We start from the raw sequence: 26,331 nt of genomic DNA on the forward strand, positions 1-26,331 counted from the left end.
CGCTACTTAAACTCCGTTCGAAGATGACTGCTGCACAGTAAAGGCATGTTCAGAAATATTCAATACAGTTTGCGTAATTTTCGGTCACAAAGGGGCGAATCCGCGCTGGAACTTGCGCGGCGAAGGAATTCTGTTTTTCGGTGATGATCCGGTAGTGAGCCTTATCTTTCCTATTTTTTATGTTGCCGATCGAAGGCTGGAATAAACGGGTTCATACCAACGATTTCTTCGGCTATCGGTTGGCGAAACTCTAATAATACTTTTTTCATCTGCTTTCTTATCCAGGTTTTGATAGGATACCTAAGTTTTAACTTTCCGATTCTTGTCTGTTTTTTTATCTTTAAACTAGGACAATGGTTTGACCTCGAATTTTATATGTAAGAAACGTGCAACATAGCCCTAACATATAGCGTACGTCAAAAATCCAGAAATAAAAAAAACTTTCCAAATTAGTTTTTTGTTTATCGCCTAACCAATCGTTAAAGTTATCGTATTGTATGAAGCATTTGTGCTGCACTTACAAAAGCATGGTTGTTTTTCATTTTTGATACCTTATAAAATATAAAGAGGAATTGGAATTTTTATTGAAACTCAAATGCTGCAACATTTGTGTCATGCCCGACTCATAATTTGATAGTTTTTTCGAATTGCTAAATATATTTTGCTTCTTCTCTGCAATGGACAAAGGAGTGTGAAACTATGAAGGTTTTTCCCTTTCTTACCTTTCTGTGATTTTTTAATATTTTAAAAAAATGTTATTTCTAATTTGTTAAATTTGTCGTGTTGTTTGTCGAAATAAAATAATGGAGAGGAAATAGTTTTTGGCTCTCTACTCCGCCTTCGTTTTGGCTCCTAGCCGTAGATTTACTACTCTGCGTTCTCTATTTTTATCTCAGAAGAGGGCGGGGGTTCGATCCCATGCACTCCAGCGATTATTAAATGGCAATGCAGAGTGAGCTGTGACGGATAAGTCGGACTCAAGCGATGGCAATGATAATGTGACACCTTAACACTGCCAAATTGAAAATATACATGAAGTGCCTATATTCAAATAAATACCTATTGGTGTGATTGGATGTTTTGGTCGGTATTTCTCCATCTTGGTTTTACAGCTTTAGTATTCCTAAAAACAGAAGCTTGCTACCGGAAAAATGGCATAATCTTGTGACACTGGGGTGTAAAATGATAAATTTCTCGCGCAGATTTTTCTGGAAATAATTCATGCGTTCCTGTATTAGCATAGCTCATGTGAGACTTCTTGTGCCAAGCTGACAATTACGAACCCCGCCCCAAGTTCATATCTTCGCCGTGTGTCATATAGGAGCCCAATTCTGTGGTTGGTTGTTCTTGATGTTTGCTTTTTTAATTATCCTAAGTCGCTAGGGTTACCTTTAGCAATTTTATTCCCGAAATAAGTGCTGGCATAATATTCTGGCGATAGGTATGAGTTAATTATTAAATAATATGTATTCGGTGTTATGAGTCCTTTATGGTTGTAAATATTTACAGAGATATGTATTTGGAATGAGATGAATTATATGAGATGGATATAGTATTTGGTTGGTAAGTTGAGTGTGCAGTTTTCTGTTAAGAAGCCTCAATATTTTTATATATTTATTGACTTGTCAATAGACTATCGGTTATTAGAATCTTTGCATTACTAGCTGAGTATGGGATGAGCTCTACTCTCACTTATCTATACCAACAGATTGCTTGGGACACTGCGTAAGTGACGCATTCCTGTGAATGAATGCTATTCCCCTAACTACTGAAAATAACAATGGTTAGACATGTTCCACCTTACAATTTTCTATGCCCATGGCGGAAATATTATCGTTTATAGAATTTAATGATGAGGGTCTTAGCGCGCCGGGCTGGCCTTTTTAGCGACACGACACGAGCTTTGGCTTGAAAACTGACTTATGTCTATGGTTTCAAGTTTCAGATTGCATGAAGCATTGAAACTTATCCAAGTATATTTTTCGATGGAAGTTTTGGTCTTAGTTATAGGGTTATTAGGGCTGATTTATTTAAGTTGAATAAATTAATGCATATATGTGTGACACTATCAGCATCTTAACCAACTTGGTCGAAAGTTATGGTTTAGCAACGCCACAATGCCTGGAAAATGGTTGTTAGTTTTAATAAGTATTTTTAGTTATTTGTAGTTGAGGATAAGTATAACTTTTCCATCACATAATGAATGAATATCTTCCTCAATGTGACGATTTCCATTTCCCCCTAACCAGTGGAGTATTTAGGAATATGATTTGGGTGGGATGGGATGGCCTGGGGTGCCCCAAGCAACTTCTTCGGGAAAATTTTTGAAACATTACATGCCCTTATATAAATTTTTCATCATTTTGGCACCAGAAATTTAGCTTTAAGCAGATAGAGTTATCAAAGTTCATAACTATACAATAGTTTTAAATAACTTTTTTTATTTATCAGAGGCTCTGGGGGGATATATCCCCCCATAGTTACGCCACTACCCCCAAGCAATCATTCTGAATTTCTAGGGTTTCAGGTCGCATTGTTGTTTATCGTATCACAACGCCGTTTGTCAGCTCTCGAAAATAGGCCGCGGATCTATTGCCCAAACGACTTAAATCCTCTCATTATATACTTCTGAAGGTTCACCTGAGATTGTCCATATTGCTTTTAAATAAGGTGTGGTTAATTTGGCAGCAGGAAGACGTAGCCCATCCGTCGTGGTTTTGAGCCTGCTTCCTTCCTCCTGCCTCAGTTTTACTTTCCATTTCGCGCGTGTGACGCAAGATTTGTGTGAAACTACACCCTTATCCGTCATGGAAATATTTCCTGTCCTCTTCAGCCCCCGCTCCCACTTCCATAATCTGCATTGGCTCTCCTCCGCGCTCGCGCCCCCCCCGCGTTGCCCACGCTTCGCCCTCATCGTCTTCTCCTCCACTCATCCAACGCCCTCCACCTCCCCATTTCCTTTTCCCCGTAGACATTTCGTAGCTGCATCCCCGACTCCTCTCACGCATCCACCCCTCTCATCTCACTCCGCGTGTGGGGAGTGGGGGGGTTCGTACGCTTATAAATAACGGCCGGATCTATTTCTTCCCTCGCCTTTAGTCCCTTCACCCCATCCCGCCATTCCTCCTCCCCTACCTCCCCTCTCGCCCTCCCTCGTTTCGGTGGATACTTCTGCTCCGGATTTAGCTGACCGTGTCAATGGGGTACGGGGATATGAAGGGGGGGTATGGCCACTGGAGATTCTCCGGAGACTCTTGAGTGGGAGAAGTGGAGAAAGAGAGAGAGAGAGAGGGGCGATGGTTGGTGGAATGAGGGAAGGATGGGTGTGAGAGGGGGAGAGTTGGGTTGGAACCCAGAGCAAAAGCGAGCTTGAGGACGATAATAACGTTCTCCCGCCGGGGTCCTCCCTTTCCTTCTCCTCTCCACACCTTCTCGCCCTCGCCCCGTTTCCCTTTCTCTCGCTTTTCCACCCCTCCCCCAATCGAACCAAGGGGTTCGGAATCGTTCGTTTCTCAAAGGAAGATCTCGGTGTCGTTTGATGAAAATGATAAACTCTTCCCTTGGAGTGATTTTTTTGCTCTGATTCACTTTTCGGGTCTTGGGGATTTTAAGTTGGATGCAAGTGAATATGGATCGTGTTTCATTGGATGTTGAAAGGAAGAGTAATCGTTATTTGCGCTGTCGAGTAGGTTGAAGGTTTAGATAGTAAGTTAGAATTTAGCCTGGCCTGTTTTGATATCGTTCGTTTTAGAGTCCATTTCAAATTTATGGCGTGAAAAAATATATTTTGAGTGTTGGTATAGTTGAAAATCAAAAATAATTTCCTACTGTACTAGAAAAACATTGCTAAATGTTATGTCGTTCAAAGAATGAAGTTAGTTTTTTTGCATAAATATATTAAATGGCATGATTACTTATGCCAGAACGTATAGTTACCTCTCCCTTTATATATAGTAGGCAGATCCTGTGTTTTTAGTGGTGAAGTACAAAAAATTGATAAGTATAAAACATAATATCAGGTAAATATTTTTCTCTACGCTTTATGTTTCCTAATATCCACATATTTTTAGGAAAACAGACTCCCTAGCAAGAAGACAGGCTTCCGTAGTTTGTGTGTGCTTATCGTTAGGTTACCACATCCGGCTTCACGAGTCGGCACTCTTTTTTTATTAATGGTAGCTGCCGTTAATGATCATGAGCGTAGTTTAGCAGTTATTCATTGAGGATTGAAAGCGTATAGTTTAACCTCTTTTTTATGATGTAATTAATTGGGTGGAAATAAGTAATCACTATTAGATAGCATGGAGAAACTATTTCCGCGGAACAAAAATGGTAGCATAACGAATGTAGGAATGGCATTGGACGGGCAAAATTAGGCTCACAGCAGGAAGATTTCAACCCATTAAATCGAAGTTTCAGCCTTTTTTTTCACCCGATTCTGAAGGTTTTGGATTATTCTGTGAATTGATTTGTCCATTCGTTTGTGAACTATGAAGTATGATAAGTGGATTTGAGAGTACATCTTGAGCAGTGTTTCACCGGTTATCGGTTTTTTTTTCATGGCTTTATCGTATTATAAGGATATTTTTTGCGATTCGAAGTATTTCGAAGTCTTGAAAAACAAAAGTATGACTTCAAAGTTAAAATTCTTATTCTTATATTCTTCAGTAGATATATTAAGCGGAAAATGACTGGTTTTTTAAATTCACTTTCCTAGGCAATTTTCTTGTTAAATATTAACTACTTAGTTTGAGTTTCAGATTTGCTATGTCTGACTCTTGTTTCCTTCGAGTCGTGGAATAATATTTGAAAAGGCAAGGTAATCAAGTTTCAAGATATGCTCGGAAAATTTCTTCGCATATCTCAGAAACTCAGGAAGTTTACTTTCTGGGGTTGACGTCATGCTTTTGGTAGTCATTTCGGTGGAAATATCCATGAATCCATATAAATTCTTCAAACAAACTTCAAACGGAACAACTTGTGAAATTGGGCTCTCTTTCGGGTTATCCGGTTTTTTTTCGCATGTAATTCCAGCTAGCCATACTAGGTAATATTAATCATGGAAATAAATCGTGAAATTTATTTGAAACTGCAATGTTATTGTAAAATTATATTAATTTTATTAGTTTTACATATCTGTGCTTCAGTAACACCTCCGGTTTCAGTCACAGATGCAAAATATTTGTTCAGTTGTCTTCAGCGTGCCTCTTGGCGTTTATCTTTTGACTTTTTGAAAGGTCAATGTATTTAAGTAACTATTGAAGTTTATTTCTGTGATAATCGTGTTTAGTCCTTGTAAAGTTCGATTATTTTTTAATCGTTCATTTAGTTCATGATTTTTTCGTGATATTTAGTCTTATGTGGGCTATATTGCTATTATGAGAATGTTTTTCATCGCTCCTGAGTATTTTAAACCAGCTGTTTGTCGTTAGGTATTTGCTAGCATTATTTAGCTCGTGGCTGCTGTACTGTATCCTGAGAAGTTCTGGAAGTTTTCGGTCATCCATGTAGTGAATTCTTGGCAGTCATGTCATGTACATTGAAAGCTTAAGCTTCTTATTTGAGATGAGTATCCACTCGGGATTTCTTCTCAAATCATCTTCCTAGGTCAAAACATTATTTCTTAAGTTTATATCCAAACTGGAAATGGGTAAATAACGTTAGTTTGCGAAAGAATATTATAATCCAAATATCTGCTTTTAGTTTAAAACTTACTCTTACTTCGAATCTCACTTCTACTTCAATTTCATTCACTTTACGAAATCGTGAATTATATCGTCCTAGGCGGAAAGAAAGTGTTCATACCGAGCGCTCTTGATCACTTGCCATATTGTGACTCCGTTCGCTGAAAGACAAAGGAACAACAGGCTATTGTATAATTTACGTTCCCGTTCTAAAGACGCCTACTTGAAAAGATAAACCGCTGTAGAGAACATCCTTCGACGAACCGCTTCTTCGCATCGCTGTGAAACTGGGTCAAAAATTATGCGCGCAAAGAATACGTGATCTTTCTTTATAATTAGGATCGTTGAGTCATCTTTTGCTACAGTAGCAGGGTAGCATATTATAAGTGCTTTTCTCCTAATGCTTAAAAGCAATGTGGTTCAAAATATCCAAGCCATAATTTTTTATGAGATGGTATGCTAATCCTTTCATATCTCAAATTTAAAATTTTCTCTGTAATAATAATTCATTTACTTGAGTATTATTTCCCCATTTGCGTGCTTCATTTGTTTTCATTCCTGCGATAACCTAAGTTTCTTCCTGAGGAAGTGAATCAGGTGCGTTCTCATGCTTCACAGAAAATGTAATGAGTTTTCTGCAATGCTTAACAGTGGATCTTTACATCTGTATGTGCTCTCTTTATACTTGATGTTGGGCGTTTATTGTTTGTTTTTATCACTGTTTGTTGTGGAATGTCTGACTGCTACTACTCTACCTCTGCTGTGATTTTAACGTTATTTTGTGCCGTTGTTTTTCGGCTAGCTTGTCGGGACACACCCAAAATGCAGTTAGTACATTTTATCTCGGATAATAGTATAGATTTCAAGTACATTTAAAAGTTATAGTCCATAACCTTAATCGGGTTGAATCATGCATTATGCTTCAGTGAATTTTACGGTTTCGCTTGGCACAAAACCAATAATTTCACAGAGCATTAATCATTCGTTGGGAAAAGTATAGATCCAAAAATTACCAATGCATGTCCCTTGCGTACATGCATTGGTAATTCTTTGTCTTTTCTAATAACTGCCTTTTAATAAATATAGTTGTCCTTTTCATCGTCTTATTTTTGGTAAATATTTAATATTTGTTCCCAGTTTTTGTCGTAATGTGCCACTGTGTATTATTTTACTTGGTTGTTTTATTTTTATTGTTGTTAATTTTGAGGTAAGTATTTCTTCATAAGAGCCTGGTAAGTTGTTTTTTTGCTAATAACCCGTTGCGTTTTTCAGTGCACATCCATTCATTAGAATTGTATTGTTCGGGATATCAAAATTAAAATGCGTGGAACCCTAGTTTATATTTTAATGGGAATAATACGGAATTGAGTTCAAGTTAATTATTATTTTATTAGTTGGAAGATTTCCAAGAATCGTGTCCTCTTCTGGCTTCATTCTTTATGGCTTCGTATTTCTTCACTGTCATGTTTCCTATAATTAGTTTTACACCCCCATTTAATTCCTTCGTGTGTACTACTTTCTGTTGATTTTTCCTTCCTGATTTCACCGAGAGTCATTACCACCTTTATAATTTTAGTCTACTTATTTACCTCGTCCTTAGATATGAATGCTTACCTCTCACCGAAATCTTTGCTATCTGTCGTATTCCATCGTTTGAGTGTTCGGTCATCTAAATATTTTCCTTTTTTGTATGCCATTTTTAATTATATTTCAACTCAAGTCCTTTAAAATCGTAAGTTTAGTTTAATGAGGGTAAACAGTCTTAGAGAAGTTTTCAGGTCTTATTTTTATGTTTTAGCGAGAAGTTTTTAATTTATGATTGTGTCGCCCCGGTAGTCCTTGTTTAACGGTTTTTATAATTTACTTATCACCTTTTTGGAAAATTCTTTATCTCCTTTATCTATTCATAACCAACCACCATGATCGAATATCAAGGTAAATAACGATTCCTCTATCAACGCGCATTTAAGTGTCTTCATCGAAGCTTTCCGAATCAATTAATATCAATTCTCTGCCGTTTTTATTTAGTTCGATGTTCATTTGTTCTCTCACCAGTTCGTGTCCATTTTCAGCGTAGTTAAGAGACGACTTCAGCTTTCAGAGGTCGCATATGAAATGCAAATGCCTTTAGGGAAGTTTTCGTTCTTTCCGATCACGGTTCTCACGTTTGCGCCTCCTTGGAAAACCGAAGTTTTTCTTCGCGTCGCTTTTTCCGTGTATATCAGAACGGTGCGAAGATCTGGGCCAAGCGATCACAAAAGGTCGGCGCGGTGTGGAGGAGCAGATTTAGAGTCCGTCCTTTTCCTATCGCTGGCGCCCAACCGATAGATAGCCCATCCACTTCCTACTCGTTCTCGGTCTTCCTTCCTTCCCCCTCTCTATTCCTTCCATTCCCTCCGCCTTTCATCTTGCTCTCCTCTTCTCTCCCTTGCATCCCATGGGATCCGCCTCACACACTGTTTCCTATGCGACTCGTGGACCACCTTTCTCTTAACGGGACTGGGAGTAGGGCGAATACGTGGGGGGAACCTCGAGATCCGAAACTGAAGGATGGGTCGTGAGAGGCGGTCATGTCTCCACCCATCTCACGTTCATTGAGAAAGCCGACGCTTTCTTCCTAGCACTCCGCGTGCCTTCCCCTTGTTCCTCACTCCAGCCATATTTCCTATCCTCACCCCCCTTCTCACTTCTCCCATCCCATTCTCCTAATACCTACCCGTCCCAACGCTTTGTTCCCACTTACAGCTTCCACCTTTTGAGTTGACCTTGATTGCCTCCCCTAGCTAGGAATATGACTTCTATTGGAGTCTCTTCATCGCGGAGCCTAAATGGTATTCCTGCGGCGATTGCCGTGGGGTTTTGTGAGTGGAGCACTTGTGGATTCAAATATGGGTGTAACCTCTTGTAACTCAAAAGTTATGCTCTAGCGGAGGAAGCCGTTGTGATTATAACAGCATAGTAGATACTATACGGTAGCTAATGCAGTGGCCATGCGAGAAGAAGATCCTAGGGTTTAGAATTAGTGGTCATTTTTTATCAGATGCGGTGCCGTGAACTTATCACCTCTGATTTTAATGTGAGGGGAGAAAACAATGAGTATCAATGAGCAATGTTTAAGAGCTTTTTTTATTGTCGAAAACTAATGAATTTGAAAAAAAGCTAATTTGGAAGTGTGAAAAAAACTAATTTTTCTTCTGATTAGAGGTAATCTCGATGTGTTTAAGCAGTTAGCATTCTCATTTTCCAGAGCCCCGTGATTACTACGTATTGTGAAATGAGTGTGAAAGAGCCAGGTTGTTAATTGAAAACAGAAAAATCATGTTTCATACTCGTACCAGATTACGTCACCCGTTAATTTTCATTTGAGGGAATTTATTTCTATTTTTATATTATTATTACCTTTCGTGGTATACCTTCTTTGCGTGGAGAAGTTGTTACCTGCTATAAACTAACAGCGTAGTATTATGAGGAACGCCTTTAAAATTCAAGGTTGCATTCAGTATTGCTATTGTAATTTTATTGTCAAGTAGGTCTCAAGTGTATGAATAGTTTTAACCTGGGCAAGCATCCATTTGGGGAAAGCTTAGGAATTTCCTCTAGTTGCCGGGATAAATTCTTTCCTTCTGAAATTTAAAGGAATCGAAGTATTAGTGCTTACTATTACTTGGGTATTTCTGCTGAAGCTAAAAATAAAGATACACTATTATATTCCACACTTTATTTCGAATGGGACGACCCGGGTTTCTGCATGTCATGCTATCATCAGTTACAATTCAGTGGATGGCTTGCACTTAAATAGATATCCGTGGGTTGAGGGGATATGAAAAAAGAGTGGTGGGGAGGAACATTTATGGCAGGTTAGGCCGTTTCTGGAGGAATGAGGGGGAAGGCCTTGGGATGGCTTGCATAGGCGAAACAACAAAGGAAGGAAGGAGGTTGGGAGTTCTCAAAAAGTTTAAAAACGTGAGGAAATTAAGGTTGAGGGTCGTGGGGGGATTGTAATGTGACATAAAATAATGGTGACTGGGTGGGGAACATATGGTCATTACAAAGTTTAGTGAGCCAATTCACAATCTCAAACTGTTATAAGAAGCCCACTTTACGCCATTTGTCAATGCAATGTAAAATCCTAGGTTCAAATTACACAAATGGTTTTCGTCACATAAATGTTTGGCTATTCCAGAAGATTCGTCGTTATTTAAAAAACAATTGTCGATGTTCTTTCATACTTACATTAAAATTTCTCCCAGTTTGTCCAGTATATTAAATATCACATGTATCACACTTCAACTGATTAACACCACTTTTCTGTAGATTGTCATACTTGTCCTTTGTATTAAAAAGGATTTTATCCACTGATACAGGCTTGTAAAATGACACTTGGGCATTATGAATTTTATTACACAGTTCGTATGATACATGGGGTATGAAAGGTACATTTGAAATAAACTGTGGAATATAACAAAGTATTTATATTTTTGACGTGAAACAGTTCCACAATGTAACGCTGGAGACCGTGTCGTAAATTCTGCTGAAGTGTTGCTATAATTTCTGGCTTATATTTAAAAGCTGCAATGCATAAAAGATATTAGCATACTGAAAATGTTATAATTTCAGTTTTGTTCCAAACACCATACCTAAGTTTTGATGTTACCTAATGAAAATGGTGAAAGTTTGTAGTAGCTTGCAAATAACAACGATTAGAAAACAAAAGTTTAAGTATGCAGTTTATGCAGGCCATATTTTAATAGGACGATCACGCATATGTCACTGTGAAAGATATTAGGCTGCTAATTAAACCTCCAAATTATGCTAAAGGTACATTTACCTTAGGTACCTTAAGTCCATGGAGATGTCATCTATTGAACACGTTTGAGGATTACTATCGGAGTGCTCCTCTGGAAAGGTTGGCATTACACATAAACTGCTGTATCTCTATATCAACATCGCCTGCATTACACCGCGCGTTCAACAGATTATCCGCAAATAACACCAAATTCTTTATATTTCAAATGCCCATTACTTTCCATTTATTATGGGGTTAAATTGTGATTTTTTTGCGATCTTACACACTTTTTCTGTATAAAACATAAACTGTAGCTCTATTAAAAATTCTTGATTTTTCGGAGTAATTTGTTCATTTTTTTCTTTGGAATGTATTCTTAATCATGTCCTCGAGTTGAAAATTGAGAATATTTTCTTGGAAAGTATTTAAGTCGGGACAAGACAATAGCAGTTACAACCACGACAAGCGGAAGTTAAGCTTGATGATGGGCATTAGCTGGTAAATGCCATTCACCATTAAGGATATAAGAATATTACTATCATGAAATGGGACTCTCTCTGTCCCATCAAAAGCGTACGCAACTTTTAAAACTAGGTTGGTCCATAGTGTATTGTAAGAAAACAGAAACGGCTTAATTAAATTGCTGTGAATGGGCAAGGATTCGTTTTTGGAACGTTAATAATGGGTGTAATGTAACGGTATGAAGAATAAATCAAAAGTAATAAAAAAAAGTGAAATTGCCATTCAGATGATCTAAAACGCTTCCTGTAACAACAATTATGCATTGCGCATTTTATGCTCTCTTTTAAAGCTCAAATCCAAATAAGGTTCTCAATCCATTCCCCCTGACCCATAGATTTAGATTTTTTCAATAAAGGACAGGAAACATGTATTTATGAGAGTCTACCTGGAGCGAAATGAATAGACTGACCTGGAGATAGGTTTTTCATTTTTAGCTTCATACTTTTTACGATATTCTTCTTAATATAATATCGGAATTCTCCTCCAATGCGATCATTGGCTGGACTCCGTTCCTTTTTCTGCGTTCCGTTCATCGAGACACTACTGCTATCTCTTTTGTGAAGGGACAGAGGTTCTTTGTAAATCCAGTAACGTAATCAAAGAGGTCTTGCACCATTCATCGCCTCCTTCGGCTGTATTTTCTTTAGGTATTCGCTATCGCTTTTAAGATATCCTGAATAAACTACGAAAGAAGGCCTGCTAGATAATTTCTCATCCGTTAAAAGTGTTTCTTATCGTTTCCCCTGTTGTGAATTTGTAAATATGACTAATGTATCACCTGCTCAGGTACGGATTATCCGTTCTTGTGTGTATGGTTATGTGTTTTCGTAAGAGAGCGTTTCAGCAGTGAGGGAACAAAATTTTAAGCATTATTTTTCCCGTATGGAAAATTAAAGAATAAACTTAGGACCCGAGAAAATCGCCGCTGTACTGTCATACACCTGACGATGTCACATAGCGACGAAACTAGTAGATACTTAAGTTATCTATGTGAAACCTACTAAGTTTTTTTTGATTCAACATGAAGCAATTTCACGAATTCACGCCTCAAACTATCCATTTTGGTATGGAAAGGCAAACATTTGCTCATTTGTGTCATAATTCACGAGTGTAACTTGAGAATGTTTGCTTCTCAGGAGGAATTATTTTCATTTTTCAATAGATACGAGAATAAATTTGCCATTTTTTAGTATTTATAAATTTTCTATTAATACCATTGAACTTTTCGTTTCTCAAAATTTGGCAAAAAAATTCGATGCGTGGTAATGATGTTACATTGATTCGTCCATTTGTGGGTCTCATAAATAAGTTCAACAGATTCAGGCTTCAATTGGTGGAAGTTAGACTTATTAAAAAAAAAAGGTGGAAAAGTGCTACGATCTTTTATTTATTTATAAATATGGTCTTATAAATGATTGACACTGGAATCAGTTTTTAAGATTTAATTTTCTTTTTCAAAGTCAATGGTCAAATGTTATTTTTTTAATGATCCTCACCTCTATGTGGCGATTCCATGGCAACTACGAAATGTATCTGAGAAAATCTGTTAGCGGTGCCTTTAGAATGGGAATTTCCCCAATGAAGCGTATTGTACAATGTACATTCCCTAAATCAAGTAACTAGCGTCCTTTTCCCAACCTCGATAGCCACCCCTTCTTTTTCAGTGGGTAGTATGCCGATTCTACCGATGAATAATGCTGCTCCCGTTGAGTTTTTCCTCGTTCGTGCTCTTTCTCTTCCCCTTACCGCTCAAGCACTTCCTTCACAGGTCACCAGAATGCCATTCCTCGCTTCCTAATCATCTCGTGGGTATGACGACGAAAGGTCGTTGACCTCCCGATTAATATTTCTAATAGTGGGGATCGTCAAATAGGTGATCTTTATGACTCTAACTTATCAAGTAAGCAATGAATCAATTACGATACGAATCGATAAAGTTGCATAAAGGCATTTCATTTACCTCGCAAAATTGCAACTTCTTCGTATTTGAATCCCGTCTGTTCTTCACAGTTGTCCCATTATCGTCCGATATTCCGTTTGCCTCCTATTGATGTTCATTCGATATCCTAATTTGTATTAATTTTGTATTAATTTTTCCCCCTTTGTATTAATTTTTCGATCGTTGTAGTGTCCCTTCGAAGCTTTTTGCTTTGGAGAAGCAAACACTTAATACTATAATTCTGTGCATCGTAATTGAACGCTTGTGTGTAGCTGTAAGTGATCAGTTAATTTAATTTGGTTTTCCAGTGCAAAGGCGTTTTTACTAATAGTTAAAATATTAACTTGTTGTTTGAGCAAATTATTACCCATGATCTGACTAGTGTAAGTGCTGTTTCCGAACGCTCTATGGCGAAAATGTAGTCTCCACACTTTGAAGATGGAAGGTTGGTCGACTGAGGGAGTGAAAAACGGATTGAGGCTTAATAGACTCAAATATTTCATGTACGATACATGCCTAACGTAAATTTTCCATGTTTTTCTCTTAATTTTTCACTTAAAAATCATTTCATTTTTTATTTTTAAGCGAAAATTCTCTTTTTAAGTAGTATAAGAAGGAATATAAAAATAATTTTCGTCTTGTTACTGATTGATCCCGGCATCCTTTATGTGAAGGGGAAAAACATTCCCGCAACTCGATCACTGTATCAAGTTCGGATTCCGCGGCATAACTGTTCGAAAATTGGCGTGTCGCACGTCCCGTCCCTGCCTCTTCCCATTCGTTGCATCCCTATCTCGCGCATCTTCGACTCAATTTCGCATCGGATTCTTTTCCGGCGGCGCCTCACCGCCTTCGAGGGTCGGCACGCTTCTTGCTCGCAAGCGAGGAAGTCTGCATGGCGAATGGAGGCGCTCGGTGCAGCGGCGGTGACAGCGAGTCCCAGTGTTCTCCTCCATTACGTGCACCCCCTCCCTCCACCCCCACTTCATGCTTCTCTCCCTCCCAGCACCATGACGTGCTCCCCGCGAAGAGGATTTCCTCCCCTCCCACTGCCCCGTCATCATTCTCTTCCTCCGCCCTCCTTCCCAGATAAAAGCGATCCCCGATGCTTTTACTCCCTCTGCATTCTCTCACTCCTTCTTGGAACTTTCTTTTCCATATTAGGCTCCCTTCTGCTTCCATATGTTAAGAGCCGCTTCCCTCGGCGCGCTTGCTCGACTTATAACCCGTATTTGGTCCGTGGAAAATTCTTTTCCTTCCGCTCTAGGGCATCCCGGCGCGAATGGGGATCCCGCCGCGGAAGGCGGTGACCGAGAAAGTGAGGATCGACCGAACTGTGCGCGCATTACCATTGAATCCGTCATCGGGGTTTCCGTTTAAGTATCAAGGGCGTGAAGTTTAGGCCTTACCGCCCTTCATAACTGTTGTGTACGTTAAACCGTTGGTTCCGTTGAAGTTGTAGTACCCATATTCGTCGATTACGTTAGGAATGAAAATGTTTGTGTTTTTTTTTATCCTTTCGGTTTTACTTTTCTGTCCTGACCCAGTGAGGATCAAGTGTCCGAAAAAAATTTCTGCGTATCCGAGGAAGGCTTGGAAGTGTGGAGGGAGTGAAAAGGGGAAAAATACCTTCCTTTCCAGTGGAATATAAGTGAATGGATGGGAAGAGGCTGGTTGGTGATTCAATAGAACGTTTAGGAAAAATGCGGGAAAATGTGGAGGCTGTCAGAATGGAACGTAATCCTGACATTGGAAAGAGAAATATTTGCGACGCAATGAATGGGGAAATAAATAAGTACAAAATTGGATTATTCAAAATTACGAACGATTCTGTTTATTCCTAAGAGCTTGTTAATCGAATTTTGTATCATTTATAGGTACTAAAATCGTGTGAGCTATGTTAGATTTTGCATTTTATCTAGAATACGATGTATCGTATCTCTAAAAAATGCTTTTGTTCCTTAAGTATTTTATACTATATTTTGTCTGATTAAAATTTTCACCCGAAAAGTGTTTTTGCTTTGTGTTTCCCATGGATCCATACATCTGTTTTATTTTTTTGTTTTAATCTCCTCCTGATTTCCAAAACATTTCATGTTGCAAAGAGGTTATAATTTTTAACTTACCTCCTTAAGCCTTATTAGTATTTTCGTTTGAAATATGACAGCATGGTTTTACTACTTCCACGATGGTTTCAAGATAGCCATCGAAGTAGCTTATTTTACTCCTAACCAATGATTTACCTCTGCATTGAGTGTGGGATATTCGTATCCAAGTGTGACCTATCATTGTTGCGAATTGCATGCTTGATTTTAGCGAGTATCATAGGGTGTACTTAAGCTTAAAGGTAGAATCCTCTCTTATACTCGCATGATGTACAGACGATTCTCTATGTGGTTCATGTCACTGTTCATCTCCATTGCTAATCTAGGTTTTATACAGTTGGTAATTGCCTTTGGCTGACCCGATTTGTGAGTGAATGCTCTCTAGCTTGTTGAGCCTTTCCACAGTAATCTCACGATGTGTATGTAGTTTGAGCTTCACCGTAGACGTGGTTGTTGCTACGATTTTAGTTGACGACCTACCCTTTCTGTTGTGCGTGACCCATTTTGTTTTTATCTTAAAATATAATTCTGCCTCATTAGGGGCGTCACGCCAGCCTACGACTTGTTCATTATCAGGGGCGGATCCAGGATTTTTTATGGGGGTGCACAAGGGTTTGACAGGCCAACGATCTTTTCATCCTTGATATTAAAAACAACATACAACGATTACTGTACGAAATATTCTCTTTATTTTAATCTGAAAGTTATTACTATGAAGTTAAATGGTTGAGGATTCGTCATTTACAAAACAAAACGAAGGTAATGATAACCGTGTAAAAAATTTTGTCCATTTTTTAAGCCTCTGGGGGGGGGGGGCACGTGACCCTGTGCATAAAATAAAATTGCGTGTCAATGGCGAATTAGATACATTCTTTTCTTAACTATCCCTCTCGTCTGATGCAATATACGTAGAGTCGTGGAGAATTAATGGAATTGTCGGTTGGTTTGTTATTTATTGATGATTTTTTTAATAGTTATCTTCCATTCCCCTCTGGAACGTGTCCCAAAATCGTAGTTCTCTTTTAAGTTCTCCTGGACGTTTTTATTTTAAAAATTATTGTCTATCAAAGGAACGTTGGGCACTCAACTTCCGTTTTATTTTTTACGACTTGCTTTATGGCCTTTAATAAGTTAGCCTTTTTTCTGCTATGTATATTATGAAGTCAATGGACGAGATGGAAAATCTTCTTACCTGGCGTCGCGCGCTAATTTTCGATGTTGCAGATGTAGTTCAATAGAAACAGACTAGCTCAGGTGCTTCAACCCGAATTTCGGTTTTATTGCGTAAAGGGTGGAGCTCACCCCGAGCTGAAACAAGTTAATGTCAACCATATGCGAGTATTTCAGACCATTGACGGTCGTATTGTAGTTTGAATATTTCATCGGACTGAATAAACAGGTTATAATTAATATCTTAATTTTACTAGGGGCCATAACTTTTGTGCCGATAATGAAAATCGTGTAGTTTTGGATCAACTGATGAAATAAATTTAAAGTGAATACAAAGCAAAGTATCAACCTATTGTAGCTATATTTAGGAAATCCGGATCCATCCTTAGCGTGTTGAGCAGACGCCACGCACCTCTGCGGCCTTAATATCATTAAATCTCAAGCTTTGTGGCTCGCCGTCATCACCATGCTACAGTGACCACCTAAACGGCTTCAATTTTACGCCTTTTACCTCGTTGACTAGCCGTCAAAGATAGAATGAACTCATGTATCTTGATGACTTATCTATTACCTTGTTATTCTGACCATATCGTCTAAAAGAGTTGTTATTTTTGTCTCGCTCCGATGAGCTTGATCCCTCATCCTGAAACTCACCCTCAATTGGTACGAGTATTATTTACTAAGGCCTTAATGCGTCATTTTATGCTTAGTGAGCGGGCCGCTTCTCAAGAATCTTTTTCTGGTGAATGAAGGTTGTAGTTTCACGTGAACTTCGTATTTGTACGTGACTGCGTATCACTATCTGCCGAGGAACGGCTAACGCCATAGATATCTCTATCATCCGGCTTTCTATCCAGGGACAACCTACTGTTGAAGGAAATCCCATTGTATTGTTGGCTGAAGATTTCATTCCCGTTCATTAAACGTTCGAGACTAAACATCCATTTATATCCTACTGTTTCTTTTTTTCACTTAGCCGATTGCGTCTGCTATTTAGGAAATGAGACGCCGCAGGGAACAAGCTACCTTGCATGGAGCTGCAGGAGCTAATTTACGCTATCTTCGTTGCAGTTTTTCATACATGAGATCAGTGAACTGGCTTTATAGTTTCTCTCGTTTTAAACAGAATGGGGTGGCTTTAAGTCTTTAACTGACACGAAATCTTTTCGTCATCCTAATCCCGTGATATATTCATGGAAAATTTAAACGTAAGTGCCACATTTTGCTGAAGTCATCGTACGCTAATAGTGCTACATAGTTGTAATCTTATTGTAAATCTCCGGTATATGTATTCGAATTATTATTCATGTATCGTCATAATTATGAAACCATGAACAAATTAGGTTGAAAATTGTCATGAAGTTTCAGATGGTATAATGGTGATGGTATAATAAACCTTGATAGACTTGTATGATGTGAATGATGTTTTTTATCTCGACTATTGTTTTAATACCATCGAAAAATCATTTCGGAACTTTCGCTTAGTTCTTGATGTTTTATTGATTAATATTGTTTTTATTTCGGTCAAAATTTCTTGCTAATTTTCTTGCTACTATCTTGTTTCTTGTATGCTTTTGTCGAATTGTATGGCTGGCTAGTGCCGTAAGATTGTGTCGCCGTTTTTAGGAGAATGGGTTACTAGTGCAGTTCATACTCCAATTGTTGATAAATTTTAATTTAGGATCCATTCGTATTTTTATCTCTCGATTTTTATGCACTCCTAATGGGGTTGTAATTTAGAATCGAATTCCAAAATTAATTCCTTTATATATAAATTTACATTGTGCAATATATTAGTTTAACAGCTCCACTTATAGTGTGTGCTTCGCTCAACGCAACCTTGATGGCATTCATTTGAGGTACCTATCTGTTGTGAATTTTACCGTGGGTTACCTTAATAAACTTGAAATTATTAGAAACGCGGGAAGCTGCGGGCTATCGCCAAAGCGGATAAATCCTTGTTCTCGCTAAAGTATTTATCATACCTCCAAGTGTATTTATTTTTGTGTGTTTCGGTATGATTGTTATGATTAATTCTTTCCCTGTGATGGAATTAGATTCAGAGAGTTTGTTCGTGTCGACACAGCTTCGCAACTATAGCTTGGTAAGTGACCGATAGTTGCGTGATGTCCGTCAGATGATTTCACGGTCAACCTAGAAAACAGTAGGAATGCAGTCGACCACGTTTTTCACTCTGGGATTTCTCCCCAACTATTCCTCTCAAGATTTTTGCTGAAATTTGATGTACCCTTGAAAAAATTACTGTGTGATATAGTAACATTTTCTTTCCAGATACATAATAAAATCTCATAAAATCGGCTGTTACGTTGTGCGAGAAAAAGTCATCATGCTTCTCACATTTCCGTCCACTAAATAAACCAAGTTTCCTGCAGCCATTCGTCCAGATAAGTGTAGCGACTTATATACAATATATTTTTATGGCCTCGCAACTTTTTGCGTCTACGCATAATGACGTCCACCCAATCCGTTTTTTTCGTGATTCGCCAGCTTTTTCGTGGAGTTATCTTTTTATTTTACTTCAAAGTTATCCCATTGTGGTAGGGAAATTCCGTCTGTTTTATTTTGTGTGGCTCTTCTCTCTGGTCAGGGGTGGCTCACCCCTCACCCTCCCAAAACGTTTTGCGTATTTCTCTTGGCAACTATTTTTAGCGGATGCCACTTTTCCTTCATTGTTTTGCCTTTTGTAGTTAACTGCTCTATTTCTTAATCTTTCAATTACACGGCCTCTCCATCCCCCTGCAAAGTTATGAAGTTGGTTTTGGCTTTTGTAGGCAATTGCTCCGCAATTTTCGAAAAATCAAAAAATGGATTTGACTTTTGGGAGCCAATTAGGTTCTCATTGATAACCTAAAAAAAAAGAGATGCGCGTATGGGCGAAGAAGTGGCTGCTTGAAGTTTCACCCACATGAGTTTACTTCGAGAATTGGATGGATATGATTTCCGAAATTATTTGAGGATGGGCGAAGTGTGTTTCATGGAGTTGATTGGCAAAATCAAACCTCAAATCGATAGAAAAAATAGCCGATAACGGTACAGACGTTTCGACGACACAGAAATCGGGGTAGGGCGGTCGGCGTTTGGATGGTCTGACAGGACCAACCGCCCGACCGTCGCGTCCGACTTTTCTGGTCGGGCGACAGGCCTACACACCCTCCAACCGTCGGTGCCAACGTAGTTGGACTCGGCAGTTGGGTGGTTTGGTCGTAACGTGTGTAGCGCCTTTTAAGTGCCACACCGTGTGCAAAGCGCTGGAGCAAAAGATTCTGTCTACATTTTTGGTAAATTTACAGCGATTTAATGAAATGAAAGTTAGTCGAAATGGCTCACTTTCTGGTCGTAAAGCATCTCTGCAGGGCATCACAAAAGTGTTACACTTTTTCACCCAGGCCCTCTCTTGATAATTCCCCACATGCCCGTTTCTATATTATATATCCACATTTGGTTATGCATGAATGGTCTAAATCATAGAAGTGATTTTTGCCCATGGAACAGTAGAGAGGCTAAAACAAAATTAATGTTATAAATCATTTCTTTTGTTTTCTTCCAGACATTCACTGCATGGTGCAACTCCCACTTACGAAAGGCTGGGACGTCCATCGATAATATTGACGAGGACTTTCGAAATGGGCTGAAACTTATGCTTCTGCTTGAAGTGATCTCTGGAGAGACACTGCCCAAGCCTGACCGTGGCAAGATGCGTTTCCACAAAATCGCAAATGTCAACAAAGCTCTCGACTTCATTGAGAGGAAGGGTGTGAAGCTTGTGTCCATTGGTGCTGAAGGTTTGTCCTTAACATTTATTTTCCTATGTCGCATTAGGTCTTAAGAATTTAATTTTTTAGGCTGTCATTATATACTCGGTGATTATTTTCCGGATAGGCTTTAATTTATATATTCCATCCATTTTTTACTTTCATTCAATTTTCTTCGGTGCTGAGCCATCCGGTATTTTCATCACCAGGCTCAGGTTTAAAACCTGTTGATGTTTGTTTGAAATTCTTATATTCCCACTTATATATAGATTCATTTTTGTGTTATAAAGAGTTAATTAGGTTACAATCCACCCTTTGTTGTTACTTGTAGTGTGTATTCTTAGAAGTTATTGACATGAATTTAAGATTACCCGTCTTCTATATTTCTTACCCTTGATGATATTGAATAAAAATATTTTGGTTATTAAGTTTTTTTATAAATAGTTTGACTGGAAAATGTGGCATTTATTTTGGTACAAATGAGCACATTTTGCTGGTCAATATTTTCAATGTAAATTCAAAGTTTTTCAAATGTATATTAATAATTTTAATGACTTACTTAAGCAAAATCTGACAACAGGGTAGCCTACTTCATCCAAGAAAATGAAAGGCATTCATTGCGAGTCGTTACCTACCTTTAGTGTATTCATAATATACAAATTATTTGGTTTTAGAAACCCCAGTTAAGATGAATGTCAATGGTCAATTTTAACCTCATTTGAAAAATGCCAGATTGGTGGCCATGGGATGCCACTCCAGATGCTATGTGAGTAGTCAGGAGTTTTACATCACCTGAGATTACCAATCTCAGACGATGATCACAGGGAAAAAGGCACAGATCTCAGGGAAACGTCTCTTAATGACCAGAATGACATCACGCAGGCTTTTCCCAGCATTCATATTTAGCCGGTTCATTTTCGTGCGCTGGAAAATTTTTACTTTTCATTTAATCGCCAAAAAATAGATATTGTCATTTAAAAATCTAAAAGCATGAAATACATACTCTAGGAGTAATAATCTTTCGATTTAGGCAATAAAAGAATGGGAAACCACCCTTTATTGAATTCATGGTACAATGGCAGTAAAAAAAAAACAAGAATGTATTTATCAATTTTTCTTTTTTGATGCTTTTTTAAATTGTATAGTTAATGTTTTAGACTTTTATAACATATAATATACAATTTTTGATAATTTATTTTTGTTTGAATGCATATAATAAGTTGAAAAAAAATCTCTTCAATGCAGTTTTTATATGGCAAGGGTTTGTATCATATGCATGGAAAAATATTTCTTTTAATTCTTCAACTGGCATGTATGTAGTTTCATTGGATATGTATTCAATTTTCATAGTGCTTTTCCAGCCATTTTGAGAGGAGTTTCTCATTATATTTTGGATGCGTGTGTTTGTATTTTTGTCTTTTTGGATAAGCTTTTCAACATCACATCGGTAGGATTTAGTATTGCTTAAATCCCTTTTTCTTCTTCATTTATAAGTGTGTACCTAAGCATTTACTATCAAAAATTGATAGTTTGAGGTGTGACTTGGTGAAATTGCTTCATGTCAAATATTTTAGTTGTACTGCTTTTAAAGTTTTCCCAATTCTAAGTATAAAGTTACATGGATTTTTGATTTTACTATGTGCAACAAAGACGTGATGTTAAAAAATGTACTTTCTAATCGGGTGTTTTCCCGGCGTAGGTGTTGGATGAAAAGTTCTCGGGCTTTCCAACGGGTAATAAAATCCTTCTCCGCCGACGTTTCGATGTCCATCAGGGGCATCATACTCAGTTGCCCTGAGGATGATGCCCCTGATGGACATCGAAACGTCGGCTGAGAAGGATTTTATTACCCGGTGGAAAGCCCGAGAACTTTTCATCCAATGTACTTTCTAGTTTTCCATGGTTTTAATTTATTGACCTGACCTTAGAGAGGTAATGATTTGAGAAGGTCATTACTGGTTGTGAGTGAGCTTCCTTAGTTTTAATTTCCGCAGTGAAAAACATAATGAAGATAATGAAACCTTTGTTAGTACATCAAATTCTACATGAAATTTCTTTTTATTCTAGAAATTGTGGATGGAAACCTGAAAATGACTCTTGGAATGATCTGGACCATCATTCTGAGATTTGCCATCCAAGATATTTCAGTTGAAGAAATGACTGCTAAAGAAGGCTTGCTTCTATGGTGCCAGAGAAAGACTGCTCCTTACAAGAATGTCAATGTTCAGAACTTCCACCTAAGCTTCAAGGATGGTTTGGCATTCTGTGCCCTCATTCACCGTCATCGTCCAGACCTCATTGACTACCACAAGTTGTCCAAGGTATGGAAAATTTTCTTTTGTATGTATTAACTGGGTTTGACTGAATTCAATGCCAAAACTTTTCTGAAAATCAATTGTGCTGATTGCTTTTTAGAAGAATAATTTTTTTTAAGTTTTAGTGCAAAATATTACATTGGGATCTGTATATCCACATTAATAATAAAAGATGGTAATTTTTAAATCTTTGAAATAGTTGCTATTAGTTTTGAGTGATATCATATTGATCTTTTTGTAGGACAATCCTCTCGAGAACCTGAATACTGCATTTGATGTTGCAGAGAAGTATTTGGACATCCCAAGAATGTTGGATCCTGATGGTAATTATGCTGTGCAGTTCATGTTGTGATTTTGACTCATTTTTTTCCAGTTTCATGTTAGGTAATTTTTTTTATTGTGATGATTAATGATTCTTTTTACAATAGGGTGATATATATAACCCCTCAGTAAATATATGGTATATAATCGAGTATAAGTGGAGTAAAACAGTAGAATCATATTTTTATGTACAATTTTATTCAATTTTACAAATATATTTTTATATAGCTGTTTCTTGCGAAAGAATTTTGTAGCAAAAATGTGTAGGCTTCTGGTGTTAAAATTTTGTATATCTAGTTTACCCATCCAAAAAATTAGTATCTAAATTAATCTGAGACTAATTCTCTTCGTCTCATTTTTATTATCAGTGTTATTTTATTGTTTGGGAATACACCACCTACACGTCATTGGTGAATTTTCAGTTTGTGCTTCTTATATTTGTATGAAGCATTGTTTGAAAATAGCTCAAAAATATATACTGATCAAAGTTAAAGTAGAAAAAAAATCAACTTCATTAAGATTGATTATTTACGCTGCAACTACGTTAAATGGCATATTCTCACAATACTTGAATATAGAGTTCAATCTCAATACAGTTGAGGACCTCAAATCCAGAAACCCGGAAAACCAGAAATCCGTAACGTTTGAAAATTCCTCTGCGTAATGTTTCGATTTGCCACCTCGTGGCACCACTCTCCGAGCCTTGCTCTGGGACAAGTAGGAAGTCAGCACACGCTATGAATGTATGCTAACAACATAGGCAGGGACACGTAGGGATCTCAAATATCTAGCACAAGAGCCTGAACGCATTTATAAATTAATTAGTTTACAAAATATGGAAGCATTTGCAGAGATTTACTGTCCAACTAAGGAAGGTATTGATAGATATCACTACATCTGCTAGCAAATGCTATCAACAAAAGCTATTGAGAATGAAGAAAAAGATGTATTTATTGCTCGTTCTCATCTAGCATTAAGCACTTATAGTTTATGCTGCGGAAGCTACAGTCATGATATGAAAACTTATTTGGCAAGTTTTTTTCTCCTTCAATGTAGAGTACTTGAATCCATCAAAGGCAACGAATGTTCTTGTAGGGGTTGTTCGACATACCATCCACGCATTCACATGTTGCCAGACCTGTATATAAAATTGAAATACTGCTAGAAGGTTTATGCTAATTAATGTTAAATGCTCAATTCATCAGATGCTACATATGGAGTATGTTTCTCTATGGAAGCGAGGCTTGGACGTTGACAGCAGCAGAGAAGTCAAGAGTGGAAGCATTCGAAATGTGGTGCTACCGAAGAATGATGAAGATAAAATGGATTAACTGTGTGAGTAACGAGGAAGTGCTAAGGAGAGTAGGAGAAAAGAGAAGCCTCCTAAAAACATTAAGCAGAAGAAGGGACAACTTAGTTGGCCACATTTTGAGGCACGATGGTCTGATGAAGACAATCGTTGAAGGACAAGTGGAAGGGAAAAAGGGCAAGGGATGGCCCCGAATGAGTTATATAGGACAGGTTATAAAGGATGTAAAAGAGAATAAATATGTAGCTATGAAGAGATTAGCGGATAGGAGAGAGAAATGAAGAGCTGCGTCAAACCAATCTTAGGATTGTTGACTAATGATGATGATGAATGTTAAAATCCCTTTCATGTTCCAATTTCCAAGTTATGGTTTTATTGCATTAAAATTCTCAAAAAAAAAGTGTACCACTTTTCCGTGTTTTGAAGACCAGAAATTCAAAAACCCTTTGGTACCAAGCTCTCCGTATTTAAGGTCCTCCACTATATATGTAATTCAATGTTGGCCTTGTTACAAATTTCAGTAACATTGTCCTCTGTGTGAGTGATGTGATCTCTGCGTTCCCTTTCCCTTAAACATGTTTGTACTGCTGGTGATTCCCTCACCCTCAGCACATTTTTAAAAGTTACAGCTTGCCCTCAAGTGTGCCACCCCCTTAAGGAAATGCTAGATCCTTACCTTGACTTGCTGGTGAGCACATTTCTTACTGAATAAAAAAATAAGAATTTATATTCTCCAGTGATACCAATTTTAGAGGGAAGTAAATTTGGATGCAGGTAGTCATAGGTGATTTTCAGTTATAGCCTTTAAATTACTAGATAGGAAAAGCAAATCAGATCGAAAAGCAGTTCGTGGAGAATGGAGTGGAAACTCAGAATATGAATCGAAATTAAGAGATATAAAATTATGAATCAAGTGAAGTCCTTGATAGTTCAGTGATTTATCCCAGTGGTGGTGTAGCCAAGAATTCCGTTCAGGAGGTCCAAAACCAGGGTGGAAAATTTTTGAAAAACAGGGTGCTAAGTAGTGGGTTTTGAATCAATTTTTAACACTTTTCATAATGGAAATAACTTCATTTGTCAAATAAATCTTTTGTTAATTCATGATTTTTCAATATTTTGTTTTCTTTTATAAAAGAAATTGTGTTTTTATATTTGGGGGGGTCTGGACCCCCCAATTGATTCACCCTTATGCCATGATGAATATGATAAATAAATAAACAGTTGCTAAATCAACTACTGCTCTTATTTCATTGTAATTTAAGAATTGCAGTGATCTTCTACTAAGTTCTACCTTATACTCGATCATGTACACTAGTTTCCCCGCTGTTGGTATGAATGAAATATGTATTACCTTTATTTTTCTAATGAGTGTCAAAATTTGTAGGCCTTCAAAGTATTTTTCCTCCAGATCTGAATAGATCATTGCACCTGCTACATCTATAGTTGTTTAATGGCATCTCAAAAATTTGCATGCTCAGTCTGTTTCTTTTGGGTGAGTCTCTCTTTCTCTCACAGACCTTATCAACACGCCCAAGCCTGATGAGCGCGCCATCATGACCTATGTGTCCTGCTACTACCATGCCTTCCAAGGTGCCATGCAGGTAAAATGCAAACTCTTTATCATGTGTGCGAGTTTGCTTATCCCAGAGAGTGGAATTGTGCTCCATTTATCCAATAATGTACTTTTATTTTCCTACACAAGACGACGTGCATTTTTGCTTGGTTTGGAATATTTTTCGAGTTGCATTATGTATCTAACCAAGTGATGATTTTATGAGCTTATTTACCAAAGGGATGCTTTGTAAGTTTTGAGTAAACAAAGTTGATGATTGATTTCTAAAGGGCTTTGTATACTAATTATTAATTTAATTTGGAAAATGCTTACGCAGTCTCTCAATTCATAGATTGTTACAGTCCCTCAAGTTATCGTTATTGCATTCTTCTGTATTAATTCACCACTGTCAACAATCATAATTGGTCTAAAAATTTCATTTGAGATTTACGTTATGCTATTTTGTCAGTGTATTTACATTTTTTGTATGCCTGATTATGTAGGTAGGATTCAAATCCCTCTTTTTTTTGTTAAAATTATTTTTGTATAGTAAATATTTGATTTTACTTTTTCCCATCATACTTCTTTGGATTAGTTTCTTTAATGTGAGAATTTCATTACTTATGTCAGGAACACTTTAAACTTGCTGAATACGGAGAAATACTTAAGTATTAGCTTCTGGTTTTCTAGTATGGATTACTCCTATCTATGCAATTTTTGAAGACCTAATTTTAGGTGTAAACAAAAAAATGGAAATATGTATTTGGTTACAACCTTGAACATGCTTCACATCTTGTGGTCAGTGATAAATTCATTTTTAATCCTATTCCGAAAATTTAAATGTAATCTGGCATA

The 26,331-nt window shown here is 37.6% G+C and overlaps 1 protein-coding gene across 3 annotated transcripts in view; it reads left to right on the forward strand.

Annotated features, from left to right (window-relative positions):
* LOC124153484 (alpha-actinin, sarcomeric) overlaps positions 1-26,331 on the forward strand; it is a 66,632-nt gene that overhangs the window by 20,636 nt on the left and 19,665 nt on the right. The window contains exons 2-5 of one of the 3 annotated variants that reach the window (XM_046526677.1): positions 19,775-20,009; positions 22,047-22,300; positions 22,536-22,617; positions 25,440-25,556. In XM_046526677.1, the coding sequence (XP_046382633.1) occupies positions 19,775-20,009; positions 22,047-22,300; positions 22,536-22,617; positions 25,440-25,556 (688 nt within the window). The remainder of the gene's footprint in view (positions 1-19,774; positions 20,010-22,046; positions 22,301-22,535; positions 22,618-25,439; positions 25,557-26,331) is intronic. The other 2 variants (XM_046526675.1, XM_046526676.1) reach the window with 2 other exon arrangements.

This window comes from Ischnura elegans, chromosome 2 (genome assembly GCF_921293095.1).
Source record: "Ischnura elegans chromosome 2, ioIscEleg1.1, whole genome shotgun sequence".
NCBI classification, from domain to species: Eukaryota; Metazoa; Arthropoda; class Insecta; order Odonata; family Coenagrionidae; genus Ischnura; species Ischnura elegans.